General features: G+C 36.0%; 1 protein-coding gene across 2 annotated transcripts; it reads left to right on the top strand.

Moving 5' to 3' along the window:
• Window positions 1–3,147: 3,147 nt before the first annotated feature.
• Window positions 3,148–24,626, top strand: LOC579012 (uncharacterized protein C7orf31). Of its 2 annotated transcripts, XM_030972130.1 has the most exons (9): window positions 3,148–3,864; window positions 11,782–11,961; window positions 15,806–15,877; window positions 16,289–16,318; window positions 16,765–16,958; window positions 17,394–17,479; window positions 17,694–17,957; window positions 22,174–22,329; window positions 22,825–24,626. In XM_030972130.1, exons 1-9 carry the CDS (start codon window positions 3,698–3,700, stop codon window positions 24,073–24,075), a joined length of 2,400 nt encoding a protein of 799 aa, XP_030827990.1. In that variant the 5' UTR covers window positions 3,148–3,697; the 3' UTR covers window positions 24,076–24,626. The 2 variants fall into 2 exon arrangements, with proteins under 2 accessions (XP_030827990.1, XP_011678231.2); XM_011679929.2 differs by lacking the exons at window positions 3,148–3,864; window positions 11,782–11,961 and adding an exon at window positions 14,348–15,146.
• The last annotated feature ends 543 nt before the right edge of the window (window positions 24,627–25,169 follow it).

Genomic DNA, 25,169 nt, shown 5'->3' with positions numbered 1-25,169 from the left:
AAGAAAAAGGAGAGGATTTTTACGTTATGAGACCGTGTCCCCTTCTTGTTTCTATTACACCCCCTCCCCAATCAAGCTCTCTCTCTCTCTCTCTCTCTCTCTCTCTCTCTTGAGGTACAGACATCATCTCGTCCGATCTTATTCCTGGTCCATAATTATAGTCCACGCTTGACAATATACTTGACCTTTTGAAGCATGTATGTATACCCCATGAAACTATAGCTGGCCGCGGGATAATTATTTTTCTGACGATTTATGTCAACTTGTGGCGTAAACATTTTCTCCTCTCTCGCTACATCAGCGTAACCGAACACGCGAAATAATAACTTCATGTAGACCGTCATGACAGGCAAATGATGAATTAGCCATTAAAAAGTGGCCCAAAACGACACTATACCATTACACTAGAATGATGTTATGTTTTCTTGGGATAAATGAGCACTCCTTATTGGCACGTGATCGTGTAGGTAATGATGATAGAGGGACTGCCGAAGAATCTTTGTCATACATGATCGTTATCTTAACAAATTTAGATCTAAATTTGTAGTGTCCTATAATCCGAAAGGGCGCTTTTAGAACATTATTTTGATGGTGGAGGGGGTTAATTCGTCTTTAGTTATTAGTGTGACGATATTTTGTATTACCATAGACATTTCTTGATAAATTTCAGGGGTCATTGTGATACGTGACGTACACCTCCCCCCGCCCTTCCCCACCGCCCACCCGCTCTCCCTCTCTCTCTCTCTTCCTCTCTCTCTCTTTTTTACTCGAATGCTTTATTTTCCAGTATTTTGTCCAGAGAGGTGCTGTGGTTTTGGATGAATTTACGAACTGTGAGCCACAAGGTATGTAGTTCGAATCCCTATCGCAGAATAGCGTCCTTTGGCAAGACATTAATCTACATTTAATTTGCCACACTTAACCCAGGTAAGGTAAATGGGTAATCGATAGGACTTAAATTTTTAACCAGATGTTCCCGCATTTATTGCAAATCAAATATATCAAATATTCAAACAACAATATTAGTATATAATGTAATTGACAAAACAAATACAAAGATGTTATTGAAAATTTAAAAGTATGGAAGTAAATCAAAGAATCAAGATAAATGCAGGAGTAACTACCAACACACGACAGTATCACTCAAAGAAGTTGCTGGCTATTCCATCCCGCACCCTGCTCTACCAGAACTCATTTTTCCCTCGGACAGTAACTGCGTGGAATGCACTTTCAAAGATCACCCTTGACGCTACTTCACTGGAGGGCTTCAAGGGAGCGCTTCCACCAAGCATCTAGACCAAGAACTAGATAGTTTATTCCTCAGCACTACATCCTGACTTATGGATCCTGCTGAGTATCGTCGTAGAAGTAGAAGTACCATTAGATTGAAAGCTTAAAGCCGGAGTAGCAATAGTGGCGCGCCAGGAGTGGCAATGTGTTAGACATAAGCGCTATGAAAGACTCCGCTATTACTATTATCATTATTATTTTTTTAATAAGTATTATTATTATTATTCTTATTATGACTATGATTGTAATTATTTATTATCATCATTATTATCATCATTATCATTATGTTTAATATTAATGTTATTGCTATTATCATTACTATTATTATTATTTATTAACATTGTCCACACAGTAAGACCAGAACCCCCCCCCCCCTCCCCGCCCTTTCACCAAAGCCCCCTAAATTCCTGGACTCTTGCTCCACCACTGCCATGAGATACTTAAAAGCACAGTGAACATATAATGATAATAATACCTGTCAAATTGTTTGACTGCTTGGATCACGAGAATAATTGATATTAGTGTCATGGGTTACTATTTTAAAGGAGGAAGAGGACTGTATCAATATACTTGTATTTGAATTAAGAAATGCAAACAATCAAGCAAGTTATTAATGAAACAAAAAGTCATGCTGGTTTGGGGAACATTCAAAGTTGCTCCATCGTATGTTGACTTTAGCGCCCTCTTTTGAGAGTGAATCTGACATCACGGTTTTCTAACCACTGAGGTGGGTGGGTGGATGATAGCTCAAGCAAAACGTACCAATAAGACATAAGATTAATAACGTACTTGCTCTCGTGATTACCCATGAAATACTGTGCTCCAACATGGGTCATTGAGAACGTGTGTGTGTGTGTGCGTTGTGTGTGGGGGAGGGGCCGTGGTCGAGTGGTCGAGTGGATACGTCAAGGGACTGTGGATCACAGGGTTCGCGGTTCGAGTCCCGCCGCGGCACCAATGTCCTTTGACAAGACATTGATCTATATTTGCCACATTCAACCCACCTGGGAGGTGATGTAAATAGGTAATTGGCAGAAAATAATTCTTTAAAAAGCTAGAGCGTCGTAATCGCAGCCATTTGAAAAGCCAGGGTAACAATTGGGAGCGCTATGAGTGTCAAGTCTGCAGATATAAGTTAGCAATGTTGGTTCCTGATTATGTACTATTTTGAAAACGCAGAAATAAAAAAACAAATTCCCATTTTGGGGAAGAAAATTAATATTGTGGATGAACCCATCGATAAAACCTAGTGCACCAAAAAGCTTAATGCTTGATTCAATTCTACTCAATTCTATTCCTCTTTTTGTCGCTCTACCAGTTTTGCTTCTTAGTACTGATGCATTTCGATATATCATTTACATGTAAAGTCTTTCCTTAATTAATCATGCAAATTAAAAATTAAAAGTTTGAGCATTTTACATGATCAAAATATGTCCAATAAAAATTAATTCAATTGTCAATAGAGATGAGGATAACGTGATATGGTTTTCAAAGCCGTAAATGATTGAGAGATAAAACGATACAAAACGTCATTCATGAACCATATTGAAGCACCTCATTATCAATCAGGCGTAACCAATGAATAGCATCTCTATAACAACGGTCTTGTATATCGTTTGTAACAAAGTGTTACACATCACTACATCACTTTGTTCTTTACTCCAACAAACTATTGTATACAATATCGATTTCGTATATTCAAGGATAAACGTCATGTAAAGGTGGACCTCTGTATGATAATGAATACAGCTCGATTCAGACACTGCATCCCGCAGCGTATAGTCGTTCGCGTGCATTGAAGTGTCGCACCGAGCAAAGCTTCCGGTCGCCCTGGTTACGCGGATGTCCCGTATGTTTAGACCGATATCGGTCGTCTGCTAGCGACGTTCCGTGCATTGCTATGTATTCCCACAGGTGTGTGTGTTTTTCACCGCGACGCCGTATCACATGTGAATGTTGATATCGAATGTGCATGGACCACTGTGTGCTGAGCAAGATTGATCAATGTAACCATATCGATGTAACTCATCTGAGAGCACGAGACATCATTCATCGTCGGCTTGACATACAAGCTTGGAAATATTATTCAGATAGGTGAAAACCTCCCGATTCCAGTGGATTTATATTTGTGGCGGATTAATCGGATGATCTTGAGTTTTTATCGCAACGGAATTTATTGAAAGTTCATATCTCACCTAAACAACCCTGACTTTTACTTTGTGATATTCGTTTTACTTCAGTATTGTGTACATGGTCTGGTTCGGGATATATACTATCTCTAGAGCTGTGACTATCGGTACAAAAAATGGAGTGACATTGTGAACTCATACAAATCAGCAAAGAATTCCATATCATATCAATAATTATTTGACTCATCATACCACTGATTGACTAAATCGTACAAAAAATGACGGCGGCTATTAGCATGACCAACCCCGCCTCGGCGGGCCCGATGGGAGTGGCCCATTATTACCGCGAGCCACAGGGACTGGATACCCTCTCAAGGAATTTTCAGTCAAGTGAACTTTTTACACCTTTCCAAGTTCCTCAGAGATCTACAATATCAGTCAGCAGGTAAGCAACATTTTATTCATGTTGATTCAGGAATATATATATTAAATATTGTTTGTAAATATTAAAGTTATACATGTAGTAACCAAGATGGGTTACTAGAAAGAAATGGGCAATTCCACGTGAAACCAAAAACGGTTTTAAAGCTTTATATTTATGTAAGTTACCTGAATATATACTGTTTTATGCGTGAATGCTGTCTTTTCCAGTGGATGTAACACAGTCCTTCAACAATTCTAAAGACTGATTCGGTAACATTTGAAACCAAAGATAATATTTCGAAGGTTAAGTGACAATATGACTATTTCTGAGATGTTAAATCGTTACTGATGTTCCTTCGATTTTAAAACATATCACGAGCAGGGAGTTGTTTAACAAATATATATAAATTAAGTGATGTATCTAAAGTGTATCGTCACTGCCATCGACGAAATAATGTGAGGACTTAAGACATGCACTTGTAAATTGAGGATAACATTTTTGTTAGAAATTCAGTTCTAGTTTTGTGTGCAATTCCCAAAATACATCTAATTATTGAGGTAAGGATACGACGAAGTCATAGTGAAATTGTGTTTCTTCTAATATGTTTATCATTTTAATCAATGTTGGTTTGAGTGTTTTGATCAATCTGTTGAAATTGTTTTAGGAAGATTCATCAGGTTTAGTACTTGTACCTACACGATAACATGGAATATTATGTGTCATTATTATTATAGGCATGTACAGTTAACAACGAAAATTATTCGTACCCTTGAAGCCCCTCTAAAGTGTTCGGAGCAACAAAAATTTGATGGCAAAATTTCACTTAAATTGAATCATAATGTGAACAAAAATGTCATTTAAGACACATTTCTGCAAGGATTTTCAAAACAAATGTATTCGAAGTCGAATATTGATTGAAAGAATACAAATTTTAGGTTTTCTGCGTACAACCGAAAACCCAAATTATTTATTCTTTTATCAATATTTGTCTTCAAACACATTTTCGGGGGGGGGGGGGCAATCTTTACAGAAGTGTGTCTTAAATGACATCCTCTTTCACATTATGATACAATTTAAGTGAAATTATGCCGTCAAATTTTTGGCGAATTGGGGGGCTCCCAAGAAGTTTTGTAAAAAAAAATGAAGAAAGTAATATGGTAAAAATTATGTCCCAATGTATGTTTCTTGGCAATATGACATATAAAATATGACGTATATCTAAAAGTAACATACAAAATGTACTAAATCAACCTGTCCTCCTTTCATTTCGGACTTACGGAAAACACAAAAAAACATCATATTTACAAGGGGTATGGATAATTTAGTTATTAACTGTATATTTGTTAATGTTGATATGCACAGTTCATTGTAAAGTTCAAGTATGCCCATAAGGTTATTATCAGTTGATAACTTGAGACAAACTCGACTTACTTAAAGATATTTGTTAATCTGATACACTTATATAACCTCAATTTGACATTTTACCTTGAGTTTGACTGAAGCATACGACATGCCCACAGGCAACCAGCGCGGGCCAAACAAAGTTCTTTACAACTTCGGTACAATTAAATATTGATTGGTGTCTTTATTCATGAATCAAGCCACGATAAAGACGACAGCGAGTTCTAAAAAAAATGATATCATCTCGTTAGTTAACTATACGTTCTCCACTTTCCAAATATTGGTGTTTATCTAATAACATAATTTCTTTAAGATGCATAAAGCTCCTACACAGTCTGTAGAGATAAACATCTATATTGAGTGATTACACATGCTGATAGCGATGGTTTTTAATGACATGCATATACAGATATACCAGCTCCGATTGAATTGTGAACATACATTATGTATGGTGCGTGGTCTGTGTTGCTAAGCATCGCAGTGATCGGTGCATGTATTATGCAAGTATAGATCGAATACTCTCTTTATATCGAGTTGCTAATTTGATAGGATGTAAACATGATCTGAATTAAAAGAAATGTCTTTGTCAATTGAAAGGGACTATCGGCAGTTAATTGTCCTCTTCACCTGCCGTTGTTATTAATAATTTATTTTCGAGAAAGTAATCTATCGTTGTCCTTTTTTTAAAATTAAGGTACGAAATTGATTTATAGAATATGGGGGGGGGGGGGAGGGTATGCTCAATGATGCACCTGTGTGAAATCTGATTCACCCTTTTCAGCTGCTCGTCACGTAGAATGCAAGTATGAATATTATAATGATGATCAGTCACTGTCTAAATAGTTGATTTAGTATTTCGCCCGTGTTCACGATCCGTTCCGATTGTGCTGTTTTTTGTTGTTAATAATAATGTTATGTTAAAATGTGACCCCAACCCACCCCCTAACAAAAATCATCAAGATATAGATAATCTAATGAAGTTGACGAGTTAACGAATTATACCCTTGTAGATGTATGTCCATTTCTAAAGAGTATTGCATCATTTTTTTTATACAACATCATGCATATTATGATACAAAGCAACAGTTACATAATAATAATAATTGTACTATGTTAAAATTACTATATTGTTATTTTGGATAGTAAAAAGTTTACACGAGCAAACGTGTGTTTTCATATTTATACAAATTATGAAAAGAGGGAGAGTGCCTGCGTTGAACAGACACGTAATAACGTATTAGATTATTTCACAATTAGCACTTGCTTGTATTGAAAAGTTTGTAGTAAAGAATTTAATTTTTTTTTTAAATGCACGCATTTCATAGAAATTTACCCCTCCCTATAGATTCGTACTATTAAAAGGAACTCCGTATTTCTGATCAAATATAAGGTCGTACATGCTTGTCATGAAGGTATGAAACGGTTGTAAAATTGATGGATGTGGTTGTTGCCACATGCCTTTCAATTTGTGTCATCCGTCTGTCAGAAAACGGTACTTCAGAATTGGAAAGGGATTAAAAACAACGTAGTAGATGGATAAGGTCATTGTGAAAACTAAATTGAATTCAGAATCGAGCTCATCCGGGTCTTTATGTATGGCTGATATAAAGCAATTAAAATAGTACCCAGGTAACGGCTGTAAATTATGTAGAGCCCTTTCCACTGGATGCAAGGTAAATCGCTTAGATTAGATCAGGTTTCTATCATAAGATAATGTATTACCAGATGTTGGTTAATAATTATTGTTAATGGTCTATAAATTAAGAATACAGTGTCACAAATTATATTAAGTGTAGTCTATATGGTGGTTCTGTTCGACGCGCGAAGTTAATACATGTATAATTCAAAATTATAGGAGGCGCGATGGCTCAGCGGTAGAGCAGTGGTCTCGTAACTGGGAAGTCCTGGGTTCGAAACCAAGTCAATAAGCTCGTGCACTAGGGCAGTACTCCTCATTACAAAGTCCCTCGGAGAGGACTTAAGGCTTTCGGTCCCATATTTATTTCTTTACAAGCATACACACGCCTTATTATCAGTCAGGTAAAACAATCATTAAAACACCAACTTCAAAATATTCGAGTCAAAATTAAAAACTTAATATTTGGAAGAAAAAAATAACATACACTATTGGTCATGAAGGTGGAATTATTTTTTTACCCCAATTTATGGAATTATTTTGACCATGATTTATTCCCAATACATCTAAATAATAGTATACATTCTGATATTGTATTGAATTGGCGAGTGTTTGTTTTCATGGTCAAAATCATTCCATAAATTTGGGTTTAAAAAAATTATTCCACCTTTATGACAGTGTATTAACTTGTTGATAAGTGTGTGTACCGATTGGAAACCACACTGAAGTTTATTAAAATAAGAAGGTAGCCATTGCACCTAGGCCCCTGTGAATCGAGTCCACTATTTATATTTGTATTTGTATAATCTCGTCCCTCTGATGCACTTCAATTTTTTTCTTCTGTTTATTGCACAAATTTGTTTTCTTGCGGAGCAACAACAAACCTTAATCATGTCCGAAGCTCATTGATAAATGTATTCAATGATAACATTGTCAGGTTAAAAAGTCACTTGCAATAATCCGATTATGAATTTAAATAAGCCTTAAAAGATAGTATTTTAGATGGCTCATTACAATGCAACAGGTCTTCTTCTTCCTTCACTGTATACAGGCCCATGTGACATTAGATGCAAAGTGCCAAAATCAGTCGCAAAATAATCAATAGGTTCTTTGGTTAACCGGTGGAGCGATTTATGACAAGACGCAAACATCATAAAGATCTATTACGAAACTGTGTCTTCCCAATCAAAGAATAGATGCGAATTCGGTGACATGGTTACGAGATAAAGGGTGTTTTTCGAGATTGCTGATTGATGTCTTAAAGATCCTTGGTTGACCATTGGTCAGAGCTTGGCATTTCAGGGTAGTATGTGGTCAGCGTCTCTGAATTAGGACAATGACCGATGAGGTTTAGGGGTAGGAAACAGACGAGAGCAAATGAGAATATTGATTGGAACTGATTTTGTTAGATTTCTCATAACAACTAAACAACAACCGAGAGAACCAAGAGGAAGAAAGCAGAGAGAATGGAACATAATGAACTATGAAGTATTTTCTTAGAAAAAAGAATTCAAAAAATACAAAATAAAAGAGAGTTTTGGCATTGCATTTTAGACTGTGGTCAGCGTCTCTGAATTGGAACAATTAATGTAGTATATAGGAAAAAGACCCCAGGAAATGAGAATATTGATCGGAACTTTTTTCTTGTGATGCGTATCTCTCATAAAAAACAAAACAACAACGATTATGTGAGAGAGAGAGAGAGAGAGAGAGAGAGAGAGAGAGAGAGAGAGAGAGAGAGAGAGAGAGAGAGAGAAAAGAGTGAGAGAGCACGAATGGAAAGGCGAATTGTGAAGTATTTTCTCAGTAAAAAGAATTTTGATTAAAACAAGAAGGAAGGAAATGGTTTGTTGCATCTCATGGTAGACTTGGTTCAGGGTCTCGGAGTTAAGACAATGGACGATGAGGTGTAGGGGTTTGAAAAAGCAGCAATTGAAAATATTGATCGGAAATAATTTTGTAGATAAGATATCCATCTTTCACAACAACGAAAAAAAAACTATAGCGTATTTGAAAGAGGGGCAAATTGCATTCAGAAAGCTCAGACGCTTTGCTCCTCCTGAGATCATTGTGTTGATACGCCACTGACGAAGAAGAAGGAAATAAATAGCAGAGAGAATGGAAAATGGTGGAATATGAAATCTTGTATAAGGAAAATAATGTATAAAAAAAAGTAAATAGAACATGGATAACATTATTGAGTATAACACCATACTTAAGTACACTAAACAACTACAGAAGGAGGAGACAACCCCGAGTAGAATAAACGTATTAACGTAAAGTCTTTGATATGTTTCGGCTGTGCTTGAACGGTTGAAAGCCGGTCTTATAAGGGTGAGAATGATGAAATGAAACCTTTTATAGAGTTGTAGAATTGTCATCGGTGCATTCATTTGGGTTTTATTGGTATAACCTAGAGTGGATTATCCTACTTTACTGTGTTAATCGGATAACAGCATGATGCATTGATGGTGTACTCAGTACATGCGGTTTATTTATACAGAAAATGCTTTCAAATTAAGAAAAGTTTTACGGAAATGTAGACTTTTTAGTTTTGGACATCCTTGAAATGCAGTAATGAATTAACATCATTATGTTCAACAGGATAGAAATTAAGTTGGTGTTCGGGTATTTGACTATGTCTTTTTTAATACATTTGAGCACACACAGATGAAATTACACGATAATGTAACTGAAGGCATTTTAACACATGATTATGCCTAACATCGGGTACAGCCATCATTATTTCATATTTAAATTGGTTCGATCTTCATGCTCTATTCAAGAGCACACATTTCCAGTTCTCATATTTCATGGCTTGTCATGTAAATGACAGCGTCACTTGGTGATCGAACAATGTTTCATTATGGAAGTCTACGACAGGTTGGGTTCTTCAACAGTTTACTTATTTTAAAATTTCATTATATTCATAATCCTGTATATCCATCAAAGTTGTCCCTTTGGGGTGTGTCGGCTCGGAATTTTTAAATTTCAAATGGCAGTTGGATGGTAGGAGGATGATAGTCGTAAAGCATTGAAAACTCGTCCTAAAAAATAATCGAATAAAGCAGTGTATCATATTTTACCATTATTTACCTGTTAATACATACATTTTATGAACTCTTTGTACAATACAGAGATGACATTAAGTATTGATCGATACGGCCTAGACTTCATATTTGCTAACAAATTTGTGTGGGATAATGACCATAATTTTCGTAATTAGATACCAAGTAAATTGGCGTTAGTCCAAAGTTCGTTTCGTTGATTTATAGCTCGAAATCCGGTGGCGAGGGAAAGGCTTGGCTATTGTGGTATTTATGCCTACCTGTTCACTTCGTAGTATCACCCAAGCTAAATGGCTAATATATTTGCATATATTAGCCATTTCTTAATCTTAGAGTAACATTATGTGTTGTAGAAAATGTAAGGAAATGTTACCTGAATATTACTTAGTTTGCATACTCTCAAGATGACCCCTGGCTAACCAAAGATTACTCCGCTCTGTGCATTTTAGAAATAGCAGTCTTACATTTTATGGAGATGCTCGTCCACTAGTTTTTGGCACCACCCATTTAAAAAAATCAGCTCCTGGTGTATAGCGAAACGATCAGATGATGATAGTCTTATATGTCTTCTTAGATTTTAAGGGCAATTTTAGTTTTGCACTCAATGTCATGTATGACTTAGGGTATGAATGAACTTCAATTGCCCAACTAGGCAACTACTCACTTATCTAGCAGGTATATGTTAATTTATGCTCGTGATAAGATTGTAACTACGAATAGAAGGTGATTGTTGATTTGTACAGTGTTTTTGTCCAAAGACCACTGTAACGTAACAGTGAACATTAATATGTGACATTTATTTATCAAGGCATTACATAATACATTTCAGTGCGTTTTTTGAAGAGATCATGATACAGGAAAATGTGATTAAGTTAGGCGAATGGTCCCTTTTACCATGCCACTAGGTGGCCTTGATAGCCAGGTTCGGCCTTAAAATCATAACACTGATAATTCCATGAGATGAGCATAATGAGCATATGATATTATATTGAAGGAACAAAGGGCATTTTAAGCCTAACGCCCCTCTTTTATTTTGTATCTGAAAAGTCGCATCCTTTTGGTGGATTCACGCAAAATAAAGGATACACATCTCACGTCTTTTCAGAGGATGAAATCTGTTCATGTAAAAGTCTCTTATCTCTTGTGTCAAGAAGAATCCGTAGAGCAAATATTAACCTGTCTTATTGTACAATAGGACACTTTTGAATGCATTCTTACTATAATCCCTCTGTAACTGCTGTGTAGCAAAAGTCAACAGCGCCTAGAAAAGTGTAAATAATATCGTAAGACGACCTGTCTGTTTGATTTTGTCTCGTTTTGTTTGCGCGCCAATTAGAGGTCTCTAGTCAGTCTGTAAGTGGTTATATTAAACATTTACTTTGGCTGTTATATCGAGATAAAAGAGTCATGAAAGGATCTTCCCTTTCATTTTTATAATATTGATTTCGAACTAATCAATCTATACCAATGACACTTATCAATGTGTAAAGTGCTGTATTAGGGGAGGAGGTATAGCATTGGAGTTAAAGGTTCGAGTTAAATTTTGTCAAACCTACACCATCGTGCGAATTGTCTTTGCTCGGTTTTTTATGATTTCAAAATCTTTCATAATATAAAGAAATGTAAGGACCAGCCAGTCATTTCAGTGATTGTTATATCAGTGAAAGACCTCTGGTAATATGGAAAAATGTCTCTCACCCCCCCCCCCCCAAAAAAAATAAATAATAATAATTGTTTCATGTTATAGCCTGCACAGGTAAAGAAGTAATTAAATGGATATGTAAATCTCTTTAATTTTCATTAATCTTTTAAAAAATTGTTATTACTTTATAGATATTCACACTTTCGAGATGCTCTCGACAAAACCCCCCGTGTCCCCTGGGGTACGGCCCGTGAGTATGGAGGCGCTGGCCCCATCAATCTACCGGATGATCACAGGCCCAAAAGTGAACCGCCCGCAGCGGTAGAGAAAGGACATCGACATTACGGAGCAGGAGTCAATCCCTATCCCAGGTGAGAACTAGAGCTGGATATATCTGCTAAGCAAAGTCAAAGTCAATCCTTTAGATACAAATTCAGATACAAATTCAGATATAAATTCTGTAATTTGAATAAAATATACATTTTTTCTTTATCGATCTTTGTTGGACATTGCAGGCTCTCAAAAACGAATTATTTTTTGAAACAGAATTAAACGCCTTGATGAAGAAAAGGTGCATCTTAAGGATGAGACTTGAATCAGTGAACTCGGCAATCAATAAGGGTGATTGCTTTGAGTTAATTTTGAAAGTGATTCAAAATTCTCATTCTTCATATTTTCCAAATATTAATTCGACGAGAATGAGAATGGTGAGAAAAAAGGAGGACAATTTTGAAAATGCTCCCCGCGAATGGTAAAATTCTAAAGGATTGATTAAGACATAAATGTGAATGAATGTCACGAAAAGTACACGATATCCCAGCTCTAGTTTACTTCGAATACATTTACAAGTTTTATTACATTGCTATAGTACGCATGTATATTTATGTTACAATTTTTTTTTTAGCATATCAAGTTTATTTTGCAGAACATCATGCGGGATGGTAAGTAACATTAATCTATGTGATATCAGACATCCTACTCGTTGCCATGGTTATCTTATATCTTACCGCTCACGCATTCACGTAATTTCTTTTATTATTTTGCCATGATTAGTTGAAATGGTTTAGTGCCAATATAAAACTATGTTGGAAATGAAATACCATGACGTAGTTTGTATAGCTAGGGGCCTGTGTTCACCGACACAAAAACAAGCTTTAATTTAATATCAAATCACTGTGTTCTCAGTGATGGAAAAAGTTTATGTTTCTGAGGTAAAGCATAATGAGATTACGAAATGTTAACATAAAAACATTTCGTGTAATTTTTAAAAAAAGAATTACGCACTTATAGCAAAATCCGTGCTTAATACAGCACGAAAGTATATCACAGAATTGAATTTTATTTTAACCCTACGTTAACTGGGGGGGGGGTCAATTTGACCCCCCCCTGTAGAAATTTCGCGACTACTCCGAAACCGCGGCAGATATAAAATTTTCCTTTCATGACTTTTTACTTTCGAGTCTTACGCATCTTTTAAAACGATTTTTTCGAAAATCGGACCTGCGGTTACAAGGTCACGTGACCTTTTGTCTTTGCATGTCAGCCCGAAAATCGCTCATTTTCGTGATTTGTGTACAAAACATATGGAAAAGTCATTTTCCCTAAAAATAGATAAAACATTGGTTATTCAGTCTTGTTTAAAGTTTAGATGTTTGTTTTGGGGTCAAAATAGTTGAATTGTAGTTATAAATGAAATAAAACAACAAAAACAATAAAATACATAAGTTAAAAAAACAATGAAATACATAAGAAATTATAAAAACAAGAGATAACATAAGGAATAACCTGGCTCTTCCAATTTTTTGTGTTGTATTATTATTCCAAATGGTCTAATAAATATATGTAGTGAAAAAGAATACGTAAACATGAATAATCTATGATTTATGGGCAGAAATGTGAATTTGATGACCTTATTTGCATAAATTACCATAAATATGCAAATAAATGAATTTTTCAAAAATTTGAAATTACCATAGTATTCTATACACTTCACTTGACATGCATGCAAATTTTCGCGGCGATTGGCGGTGAAACGGCCGAGATCTTACGGGGGGGTCAAATTGACCCCCCCCCCCCCCCAGTAAAAACCTGGTCTGAAATAGCCCAGTTAAAATAGGGTTAAAGAATACCAGATTTTGGAATAGAAATTGTATGATTTTTTTTAATATGGCCTTAAAATATCTTAACGTCAATATGTGTACTACTTCAGCGGAAAATTCAACGTTAAACTTTGTGGAATTCACAATTCTGAACTGCAATCTATCTACCCTTTCATTGAAAAAGAAAATGAAAAAAGTGGCTCCTACCTGTAAACATTATTGCCTTTGGTATCATTTCAGTTGATGAATACCAAAGAGGCTTTACAATCTTTCATCATAGCAATTTATTAGAAAGATTTATTAGGCTTCTAATCGATAAAAGATCTTATCTCTTTTAGGAAGTATGGTAAAGGCATACATAAAAGACAAGCCGCAAAGCGAACTATGCGTGAATTCATCATTCGATATACAATTTTCTAGGTCAATTTATTGAACTCAGTTCAACGCAGTTCAATTAATATCAGTCAGTTAATCATCAAATCATACAAGCGTTATATCAGATGAAATTTCAGTCATTGAATACATTCCTCAAAAGATTAAAGAGTTAATAGGGCACCTTCTGAAATTTTATATATATAATATTTATACCCCCCAAAACACGAAACTTATTACTTGGTCGGTGATTTTCTTTTTCTTGGAAGCATAAAGAATTCCCTGTTGATCTGCTATTCGTTTTGAAAGTTTATTGTCTAGCAAAATCGGGTTACCCTGCCTGGCCGCCCAATTTCTTGGTCATTACTTTATACGGTATCTTCATGTAAACAGAGTTTCAATATTTCTGTAGTTAACACCCCTAATACGCCTTTTGTCTACCTCTTAACGATAAAAGCTCACTGGGAGCACTATCTATTATCGATTTCTATTCAGTCTTTTCCATTCTTGGGAGTTACCCAGCCTTTAATACACGACAATACCGAGTCGATGTCATGACCCGTATTTGATCGCAGGGAGGTATTATATGACTGGTTGTTTTGCATATCTCCTTAGTGATATTCATGAGCGTCACCGGCTTCCGTGTTTCGGGACCGTCAACAAAAAGAAATCTGTGCGTGCGGTCAGGAGCGGAGGGGTAACACACAGGGGTACCAACGTGGTCCCGTAGACTGGTAGCAGAATAAGCGTGGAGTGTCTTGGTCGTGTACATCTTCGTGTTGTTTGAGTCATGTCAAGTTGTTATTGGTGACCTGATGTAGTTTGATTTGCAACTAATGGCCGATTTATGGCCTTTGTAATCTACCGTTGACCATTTCCACCGTGATTTCGAAGTTTTATTGCGAGATTTTCTGCCAATTTCTCTTGGACTTTGCTCTTTTTCGCGTGGTATTTGATCAACCTGTCACCATGACTTCACTTCTGCCAGCATTACCGAGGACTTATCCTCATCTTCAACAAGTTAAAATGCAAGAGGAGGTTGGGAAGAAAAAGACGTTTTTAAAACTGCACCCTCTCTACTACACGTAAGATACTTATACTTCGACTATGAAATAGTAATCATTAATTTGCAGGAAACATACCTGACACGTTTGAAGGTTGTTAGAATTTGTCCGATGTTTGACTTTGCGCCTTTGTTTACAAATGGGAGAAGTTATATTTGTACAAGACCTGTTGATTAGATTTCAATTGTGACTTCCTTAGGCAATCCATTTGGAACTATCCAAATATTGCCTTTACTTAAACTAGTACAAACATTTTAATAACAGTATTGTGGCGCGCTCTATATATTTACTATATTTGACAAGGCTAGAAAATGTATATGTTTCTGTTTATGAATATTGCATTGGAGTGCATGTGTTTAAGTCTAAGTACAAATCTATTTGCTCGTAACAATGTACTTTCAACACAAGAAAATACACAATAATACGTACTTTACTAATTGTCGTCGTAATCATCAATTAGTTTAAGAATAATCTGTAATGCATTACTGCGACATGGTCTTTCAAATATCTCCAACTTTGCAAATCATCCAGATATGTAATCGAACTGCGTGGTTGAAAAGGCAAGGGTAGATTTGTTTCATACCAAAACTAGTGGTAAAAAGGTTATACCATGGCAACCAAGGATGTATCTGTGCATGTATATATTTTCTTTCTCTAATTTCCTTCATATGTTTATATAGAGGGATCCCCATCGACCAATACTACGACCTCACGCTACTCAAGAGGAGTAACATCAGATCAAATGATCAATTGTAAGTATATTTCATTACTGTCTGAATTGTTTTATTCTTCATTTTTTCATTTTGTCAGAATAAGAACATCAAATACATTCCTCAGACAGTTTCAGTGAGTGGACGAAAGGAAAATTACATGAATAACTGTATGCCGATTGAAAGATACAAATATTTTTTCTAAATACATATATTTCTTTTTCTGTTATTTTCGGCCTCATTGGAATGAATTGCATGAAAGATTTAATTAAAAACTTCCAATTAATTTATAAACAGTATTATATGTTCATATAAGATATTATCATATAACACAAAAAATTAAAATACATATTGGTATTAAGTTTATTTCAAGTAAATTGTTATTGCGTCTTCTGGATCTACAAGTGGCAATTCTCTTAATTTATTCATATATCATTCTTTTTTTCCCTTCAGATTACCAAGGCCAACGGAAGTTGATATGACGTAAGTATCTGAATATTCAAACTATGCCTATTTATTTCTCTACTACCCCAAAATATTTCCTCGCAAAAGTTAATTACATTTGTGTAATTATCAAATTCATTATTCAGTCAAAGAAGTTGATGATATTCATTCGGTTTTATTTCTGTTCTTATGTTTTATATGTTTTTGTTTCTAAATTTGAGGCTTTCATTTGTCTTATTAACGTTTAAGAGAGAAGTAATGATTAGTATACAATAATGGAGTGTGTATTAGTGTTTTTATAACAAACATTAAATGCTCTGATATTTCAGAATTTTAAACAGTCCGTATAGCTGACTATATTCCACCCGTTTTACTAGTCCCATGCTCCTATAAACATGTTGTTAACCGGTTTAAGATAAATTACCATTGCCCCTCCAATGTCGTTGCTAATGCTCTCCGATATATATATTTTTTTTTATTTGTAGCAAGCTCTCGATAGACCAGCCCTTCCCTGCCGAGCATCCCTACAGTTCCCACATGTCCCGCTTTGCCATGTTTCCAAGCTTTGCCTCCACACCTGATGATTATAAGACAGGGGAGGCTGTCCGACAGCAGCAACCCCTTCACCCAGAGATCCCTGCTAATCCTAACCCTATCACCATCAACTACAAGAGCAAGGGTAAGTAACTCGATTTGGTGTCAAATTTGACAATTCCGACAGCAATTAGAAGTATTGAATAAATTACAAGAAAACTGTTTGGTATATTTAATACAATTCAATTCAATTTATTTATGTTTCCAACAAAACATTACAAATCAATTATAAACATTTACAACAATTTAGGAATACATATTACAAAAGTGGGTCCACTAAAAAGCGATATCTGTCACTCAATTTGCAGCCTTCCTTTGTGCATTCATTGAGAGTTTGAAAATATCTTTGACAACATTTTTAGAAGACAAAATGAACTAACTTTTGATATGGTTAACATCTTGAATTCCAACCCACATAATGTACATTTATTTTAGACATCATTATTTTATTTAAAAGATATAAATGTGTGTTTTAGTGAAATTTTAAAATAAAGTTGTTGTTTTTATTTTGATTATCCAGGAGCCCGTGATCGCGTTGAGACAGAACATATTCCTCATGACTCTCAGAAGAAAGCTCTCTCATGGCCTGGTGATCTATTCTTCCAGGTAAATGCCGTCTCGATTTCCCACAATCAAGAATGAAAATAAACTGTAGAAGAGGTTGTCTAAGATTGAGTAATTGTCTTTATTCTCGATTTTTTGTTGTTTTTTGATTCATTAAATTGTTGTCCAATTTTTGATATTTTCATAAAATTTGTCCCCCCCCAAAAAATCTGTTCAATCTTTTAAAATGACTTCCCATCTTTCTGAATTATCACAGAATAAGAAGACGCCCGCCAGTGGTCAACAGCAGTTCTACCCAATCCCGCCCAAGGCTGTCATTCCCAACCACGCCCCTCGCAAGCTAGACCACACCCTCAATCCACGTACAGCCAACGCCCTCCGCAACGTGGAGAGGTCGCAATGGACGACCACGTATAACCGCGCCCATGCCGGCTACGGACCCGCCAACACCCTCGACCTGGACAACCTGGAGGATAAGATGGAGATGGAGAAGAAGCTGAGAATCGAGGATCATAGTTTGGTAGGTATCTCAAAATGAGATGGGAATTACTCACTTGGACAGAAAACGGGGCAATGTAATAAAGATAGTAAGGCGGGAGACGAATAAAGAAGACTGTAATTATCGTAACCTATGCAAATATGAATGATGAGGCCTTCACGATTTAGTAAAACAATGAGATCTTTTGAAATATTTGAAAGAGATGATACGAAATACAAAATTTAGCATGCATCTAGTTTCATAACGATTCATATATCACTAATATCTTGGAACTTTCATATGACTATAATTTTTGATTCACAAGTCCTCTTGACAGGCATACACTTTTTTTTAAAGCATTATAAAACCCTAATGTTTGAGCTTTACTTTAAATTTTACGAAATGATATTACTGCATGACATTACTGTTGAATAATTGAGTATGGGCTAAACTGATCATTGATTTTTGTAATGAACTGATGATGTTATTTGTGCTTATGATGAATTGAGAGTTACAAAATTAAATGTGACTCGATATTCTCATTTCCTTCTTACAGGTTTTATTGCATTTTATTGATTTCGAAACTTGATCCAAATTATCTTGATGTCATTTTCAACGTATGACATCAGGAAATTTTGGTGATATTGTGATGTTTTGATATACTTTCTTTGTATTCATCATTTTTATGATTGTGTTGAAACGATATATAACTATGACAAACATTATTACCGTATAGTGTTAAATCCACTTTTAAACCCTCATTCTTATCCACAGCCTGTCCAACGATGTCTACCATTATTACGTCACGGCGTCCAGAGATCACATTGGAATAAAGCATACCTTCCGCCTTCCCCAAGATAAAAATGTTCGCATAATTTTGTATTTCAAGAAATAATATATCCATGCCATATAATGTTATGCCTGCATTTCTGTATAACATGAAATGCAATTTATTTTATCAAGAAATGGTTTCGATCGTGATTGTTTGTCATAAATGAGAATCAAATAGCGTTTATCCTTTAATATTGAATAAAGGGAATTTATTATCTTCGTTACGTTGCGATTTATTTATGCAGACCTTTGAACGTTTTTAATGGTGCAGGATCATAAAAACCTATTCAATAAAATGGACCATATATTGCTGAATCACTTCCCCGAAATTGATGAAAACAATATTTATTTCAGTGCTTTTCACAACGTATTCATTATAAAAGTTGCCAAGCTAGATTTAGTTTCATGCTCGGGCTCAGAAAGGTCAGATGTCAAATGAACGATGTCGGAAGTTATTGGGTATTTCGAGAAATTAATGCTTATTATTGTTGTATGCCATTAATTGAATGCAAGAGTGATCCGTCCATACTATATTGGAACCTTTACCAAAGGGTTTTTGTACAGAATTAGTATTATGATTTTATGCAAATAATTGTGTGAGAATTCCGTCCAGAAGCAATTGTGTTAAGATATTCATATGCTTTTTATTTTAACGAAAAATCATAATGTATTTTGTAATAACTGATATGTGACAGTTCATTTTTCAAACAAATTATTTTAATGTAAGTTGCTATGGTTGTAAAACCATATAAATCTCACTTTAAGCAATGTCTTTCAATCGTAAAAGTACAAGAAAACTGATTCGGGTCAAGTTTAATCAGACTTATACCCGTTTGAAGTATAATGTAGTTAATAATTAGAAATTAGAACTTAGTAACTCTCGAATTCTTACCGTCTTTGGATTTTTCTAGTAGCTATCTGGTAGTCTTTGGTTAATGGGTCCTGTCTACTTTAATCTCCTTCATAATTGCTCGTTTACATTCCTCTAAGAATTTCCTCTTTACCAAAAACAAATCCTAAACTATTGCACAATTTCAGAATTTCCTACGCACAACTTTAATCTCCATTTGTATTTCCATGTTATTCATCTATTCTTATAAACTGTTGTGCACTATAAGAGTACAAAAATCAGTATTTTTAAATAGTTTTTATAAAAAATATTACATGTAAGATATAAATTCTTTGTTTAGCTGTCGAACAAAGCTTAATACTATCTGTATTCTACGTATATTACTATTTCTAATGATTTAAATGCTTCTTTGGCAAAAGTTTCAGAGTCAGGATTTACTTGCGAGTATCCGTCTCTTTTTCGAAAGTGTTATGCAATGTGCTATTTTTGTGACACTTAGCTTTTATTTGTTGTTTGAGTTGATGTATTTGTTTTATTGCAATAAAGAAATGTTTTGTTTATTCTGCAATCTCCTTTTCATCAGTTGTTGCTCATTTAAAGATATCATAATCGCGAAGCAATAACATTACAATAAAGAACATACATTAGGATTTCTGTCCTAGGTACCAGAACGAGAATGAATTACAATTGGGACCAAACCAAAAGAAAATATGTGTTAATGGTTTGGGAGCTTTACAATATGAAGACATTTTGTGAAAAGTCTACTTGAAATGAATATCGGAATACAATAACATAACATGACAGACTATATTAAAGAAAGAGTAGTCAAGATAAAGACAAATTAAGAAGAAATTCTAGTAAGCCGAAATATAGTCATGATAGAAGAAAACTAGATAATATTCCTACCGAATAACATTCACACACCAGAGACAAGATGGCTCTTCCGTCTCCTTAACATCATACACATGGATATAGCTTCTCTGCATCACCCTCCAATAAAAAAAATGTAAACTGACTTCTTTATTGGAAATCGATTCTCTTCTTTTGTATCAAACATGTCACACTTTCACATTACTACAAGCCATTATCCGCCCAAACAGACGATTGATGTCCATACCGAAATCGATAGCTGGTTTGGTTGCTAAGTGCAGTTTCTTAGCGACTGCAGCAGTGGTTTCCTCTAGCCACGCCCACCATAATGGCTGTGTGAATATAAGGCTTGGTAAATGTTTGATGTTCGTTTCTGAAGTGGTTGTTCAATAATAAATCGACTACAATATAAAAGAAGAAATGTGAATTTAGATGATAGGAAGAAATTTCTCGTTTTGTGAAAGATGGCAAAGAGTGATACAACAAAATAAATATTCATGCTTGGTATATTAAGATATAGGCGAAAACATAATAGATGCTTTTTTTAAGTAGAGCAGTAAGTCTGCCGATATGATGGAAAACATAAAGAAAATGTCAACTGATATCCCTTATCCGATGAACTACACAAAATGCATTACATGAAATTAAGTTTGTTATTCACACTGAAGGCCCGCACCAGTGCTGAAGTTAACAGAAACCATAAAATAATTCTCGAAACGTTTCTGGGTGTCGAGTGTATGGTGGTCTGGTTAACAAATGCACTAGAAAAAGAATAGTGTTTGTTTTTAGTATTTCTCTTCGAACGAGAGGCAAGCAAACAGAAGTGAAGATGTTTATTGTTTGTTTCGGAAAATAGGCTAAAGTTAATATTCGCCTCAAGACCAGCTTAAAATGAACTTAAGACGTACAGCAAACAAAAAATAACACTAGGTAGTTTAGTTGTTCGTTGAGGGATGGGAGAGGAAGTTAAAAGTTAAAATTCGCCCCAAGACCAGCTTAAAATTAACTACGAACGTTCATCAAACAAAAATAAGCACTGCGTATTTATTTTGTTCTTTGTGGGATGGGAGAGGAAAATTAAAAGTTAAAGGTTATTAGATTGCAATGCTAAACGACTCAGATTGCACTTCGACATATAATTATTGGCAATGTCGTATTACACCCAGTGAAGACATCCATTTGACTCTTCTCCTTATTCTCCTTAGTTCATGCATGTTTACTATCATCTTGACTGGCTTTGAATGTACACCCAATGAACAATCATCCTTTCAGGAACCAATTTTGTTCTTCAAACCATCCGAGTTGTCTGCATTACATACATCAAGGTTCGAGCAGAGACGTATACCAACAAGGAAATTTCATCCTATAATCAATTTCTTTTCTCCATCCAGCGTCCTAAAGCAATATTGTAATCTGCTAATCACTTTCTTTCCTCCAGCCAGGTGATACCACTTTAGGTCTAGAGGTGACATCTGTAAGACCATGGAATCTTTGTATAATCATGTTTCCTTCCTTAGCATGCTCCATAATAAATCCAATCAAACTATTATCTTATCTCTTTATTACATTACAGATAGATGACAAGGAGGAAATGCTTTTCAAATAACACGAATACAGAATGGAGTAATAGCCAACAAACACTGTAAACAAATTCACTACACAATGTTTATCCTAAATATCTATCTTATTTTTGTTGTATCCATTCAGAACCCTCGCAGCTACCCAACCTTCATGCCACCCCGCCCTATGGAAGGTAGGATCTCACGTCTGATCGGTCCCAACCAGATGGTACGATGTGTGGTCAAGGACGGAAGGATTCTCTATGTACCCTACTACCCTAAGATCGAGATTGAAATGGACAAGGTGAGAATCTGAAAATGTCTTTAATTAATTAAACTTAACAATGCTTGAAAATCTTTTTAAAAAGTTGTTTGTTTAGAACCTCAGATGGGAAACAAAAGGTTTATCGTTATTCTGAAATTCGATTGGGCAAAATTGAGTATGATTTCACATAGCCCATAGTATGAATGTAAAGCCACATTATGGATTTTCGGGTTATCCAATTGATATCATACTCCCAACATGGTCGAACAAGCAGAGAAAATAAAATGAATCTTTAAATAGTAATAAAGCCGACGAGGACAAAATTCTTTTTTATAAACTTGTCCATGGGAGTTTTTGATGGGGAGCAGGAGATCGGACCCATTTCAATCCCCCTCATCCCAATCGACCTCAAACGCTTTCAAAATCGCGTTGTCGTATGTGAGCTGAGATTATTATTGGTTTGAGTGTCTTTATAGGAAATGCGAACAATAATTGATTTTATGATTTTAATGTATTGATATTACTTTCTTTTAGGTTCGTGAGCATAAAAACCTGCCAACCGAGACAACGGAACAGTTCCAGGACCCCACTCTGACCAAGCAGTGGGAACGTCTTCAGTCCGCCCAGCATCCTGATGGCCACCTCAGTAAGATCGAGGAGAAGAAACGCGAGGCGGCTGAGAATGCAGACCCAGCCAATACTCTACCCATCGGTGACAACAGCTACAAGCCTGTAGAGAAGGTCAAGGAGTCGACCTACCTCCAGGACATGGCGGTTAATCGTCGGGCCGAGGTGGAAGACATGGCGCACAAGGCTAGGTGGAAGCAGGCTGAACTCCAAGAGCACCATCATGACTTGAAAGAACTGAAGAGGAAAGTGGACTACACGACGCCATCTCTGCAGAAGCAGGTCTACTATGACAGTCTACACAAGACGTATACATCTAAACCACCCTTCTACTATGATGGTGATAACCCATATGAACACGACTATGTAACTCCATGGGACTATCACAAGACGTCAGCCATTACAGATCAATACAAGATCGAGTCCCATGCTGCTAAGATTCGAGAGAAGGTGCAGGAGAAGATTGACGCACAGTTTCCTGGTACTCCTGGGCGCAACCCATACGTCATGCCCAAGTACACGCAGGATCAGCTAATGAATGGTCGTCCTCGGACTGTGGAAGGTGAAAAGGTTCAGAAGCCAGTTCCGCAGTCCACTTATGTCTACAGCTACACACCCGAGAATATAAAGACCATCGTGACTCCTGATCAGCCTAGGTTTGACCTCTGGGATGCCAACCGTCCTCTACCACAGATCTACAACAGCAACGCGACCACAGCAGCGTCACCTAATAGCAAAACCAGCAGTGCCTCGAAGCAAGTCTCGATTTCAGACACGGTCAAAGTAGCTAACGGTGGAAATGCAGAGCCTCTGCGGACCCATGAACAACCCATGACAAGCCACGAGCAGATGTTACGTACCAGCATGAACGGTCCCACCGAGCCTGCAGCCCACAACCCGGGAAGCAATCCTGTCGTTGATGCACGCCATTCCAATCCAGAAGGGAACCGTGACTGGAGGTTCGATTGGACTCCAGGCTACGCCTTGGGACCAAGACCCCAAACGACTCTTCTGAATCAGCAGAACTCCTTCACCAAGACGGGTACCCGTGCGGAATTCAACAACACCTTTGGAGAGACGAATCCAGATCTCCGTGATAATATCTCTGATGGAAAGAAACATGAGTTTCAAGGAGAGAATGCATTCTCCTGGCACTGAATGAAGGGCAATGCCTGTCCCTAGACAATATTATATGGACATACTACGAATAGCGCAGGCCCAGTGCCCTTGTAACTGTAATAAGGCAAAGGAACTTCACCCTTCGTGGCAATGGGGATCAAATGATAGAATCCCAAACGCTTGTGATGTCATGTCAGGGTTGCTCCGAGGTCTGAAGGGCTTCCTTGAGGACGTGGGTTAATAGACTTTCTTATAACTTTTTCAATGACAAATTGAATTTGCGCTAGATATCGACGAGTTTTGAAGTGGGTTTCGTAATGGAGGGCAAATAATTATATGAAGTGAGTTGATGTGATTATTAACTTGGTATATTCACAACTCGAAATGAACGAGTGTTGTGGATGCATAAATGTTTTTGTTTAAATATGTTATGATCGGCCAAACTAAAGCGTAAAACTTCTTACTTCCTATTTCTGCCACAATCTTCCCAAATCTCTCTCTCCCTCCCTCCACCCTCTTTATATATTCCTCTCTTTCTTTTTGTGCTTGTATATCTTTCCTTGTACATTTCAACACTTCTTCCGTCTGTCTTTCTCATTTACTATTTATATAGTGCACTTATGATAAGTGGTGATTTAACATAGCTTCTATGCAATAGCCGATAGTATTATATTGCCTTTTGAGGTCAAGCAATTATTAAAGTTGTGCATTTACCTTGATCCGTCCATTATAGTCTACAAATATTATTATCTAGCAGCTATTTTCACTTTCAAGTGCATCTTATATACTATGCAAGTTGATCAGAGTTTAATTAAATGTAATTAATTAAAACTAATATCATAATAACTATTTGTATACATTGTACTTTAATTATTACAACCGACTATGTTGTTCAACGAATCTTAATTTGTATATACGTTTTTATATGCAAGACAATAGTATACAAGTGCTTATTGCTTTGCCTAATTCTACGTGTAATGAATAGAAATAAATTAGAATATACATGTTCAATGATGCTGATGATTTTGCCAATGCATATTAATATTCAATTTAATTTGATGCACAGCGTGTTCTTCCTCTTATTTTGAATTTTTGAATGATTTTAATCAATGTTAGTGTTTAAAGATACTATG

The sequence above is a fragment of the Strongylocentrotus purpuratus genome, unplaced genomic scaffold (assembly GCF_000002235.5).
Source record: "Strongylocentrotus purpuratus isolate Spur 01 unplaced genomic scaffold, Spur_5.0 spur5_scaffold_6, whole genome shotgun sequence".
NCBI classification, from domain to species: domain Eukaryota; kingdom Metazoa; phylum Echinodermata; class Echinoidea; order Camarodonta; family Strongylocentrotidae; genus Strongylocentrotus; species Strongylocentrotus purpuratus.
Note: the sequence above shows the minus strand (reverse complement) of the source record. Positions and strands in the feature narration are given on the sequence as shown.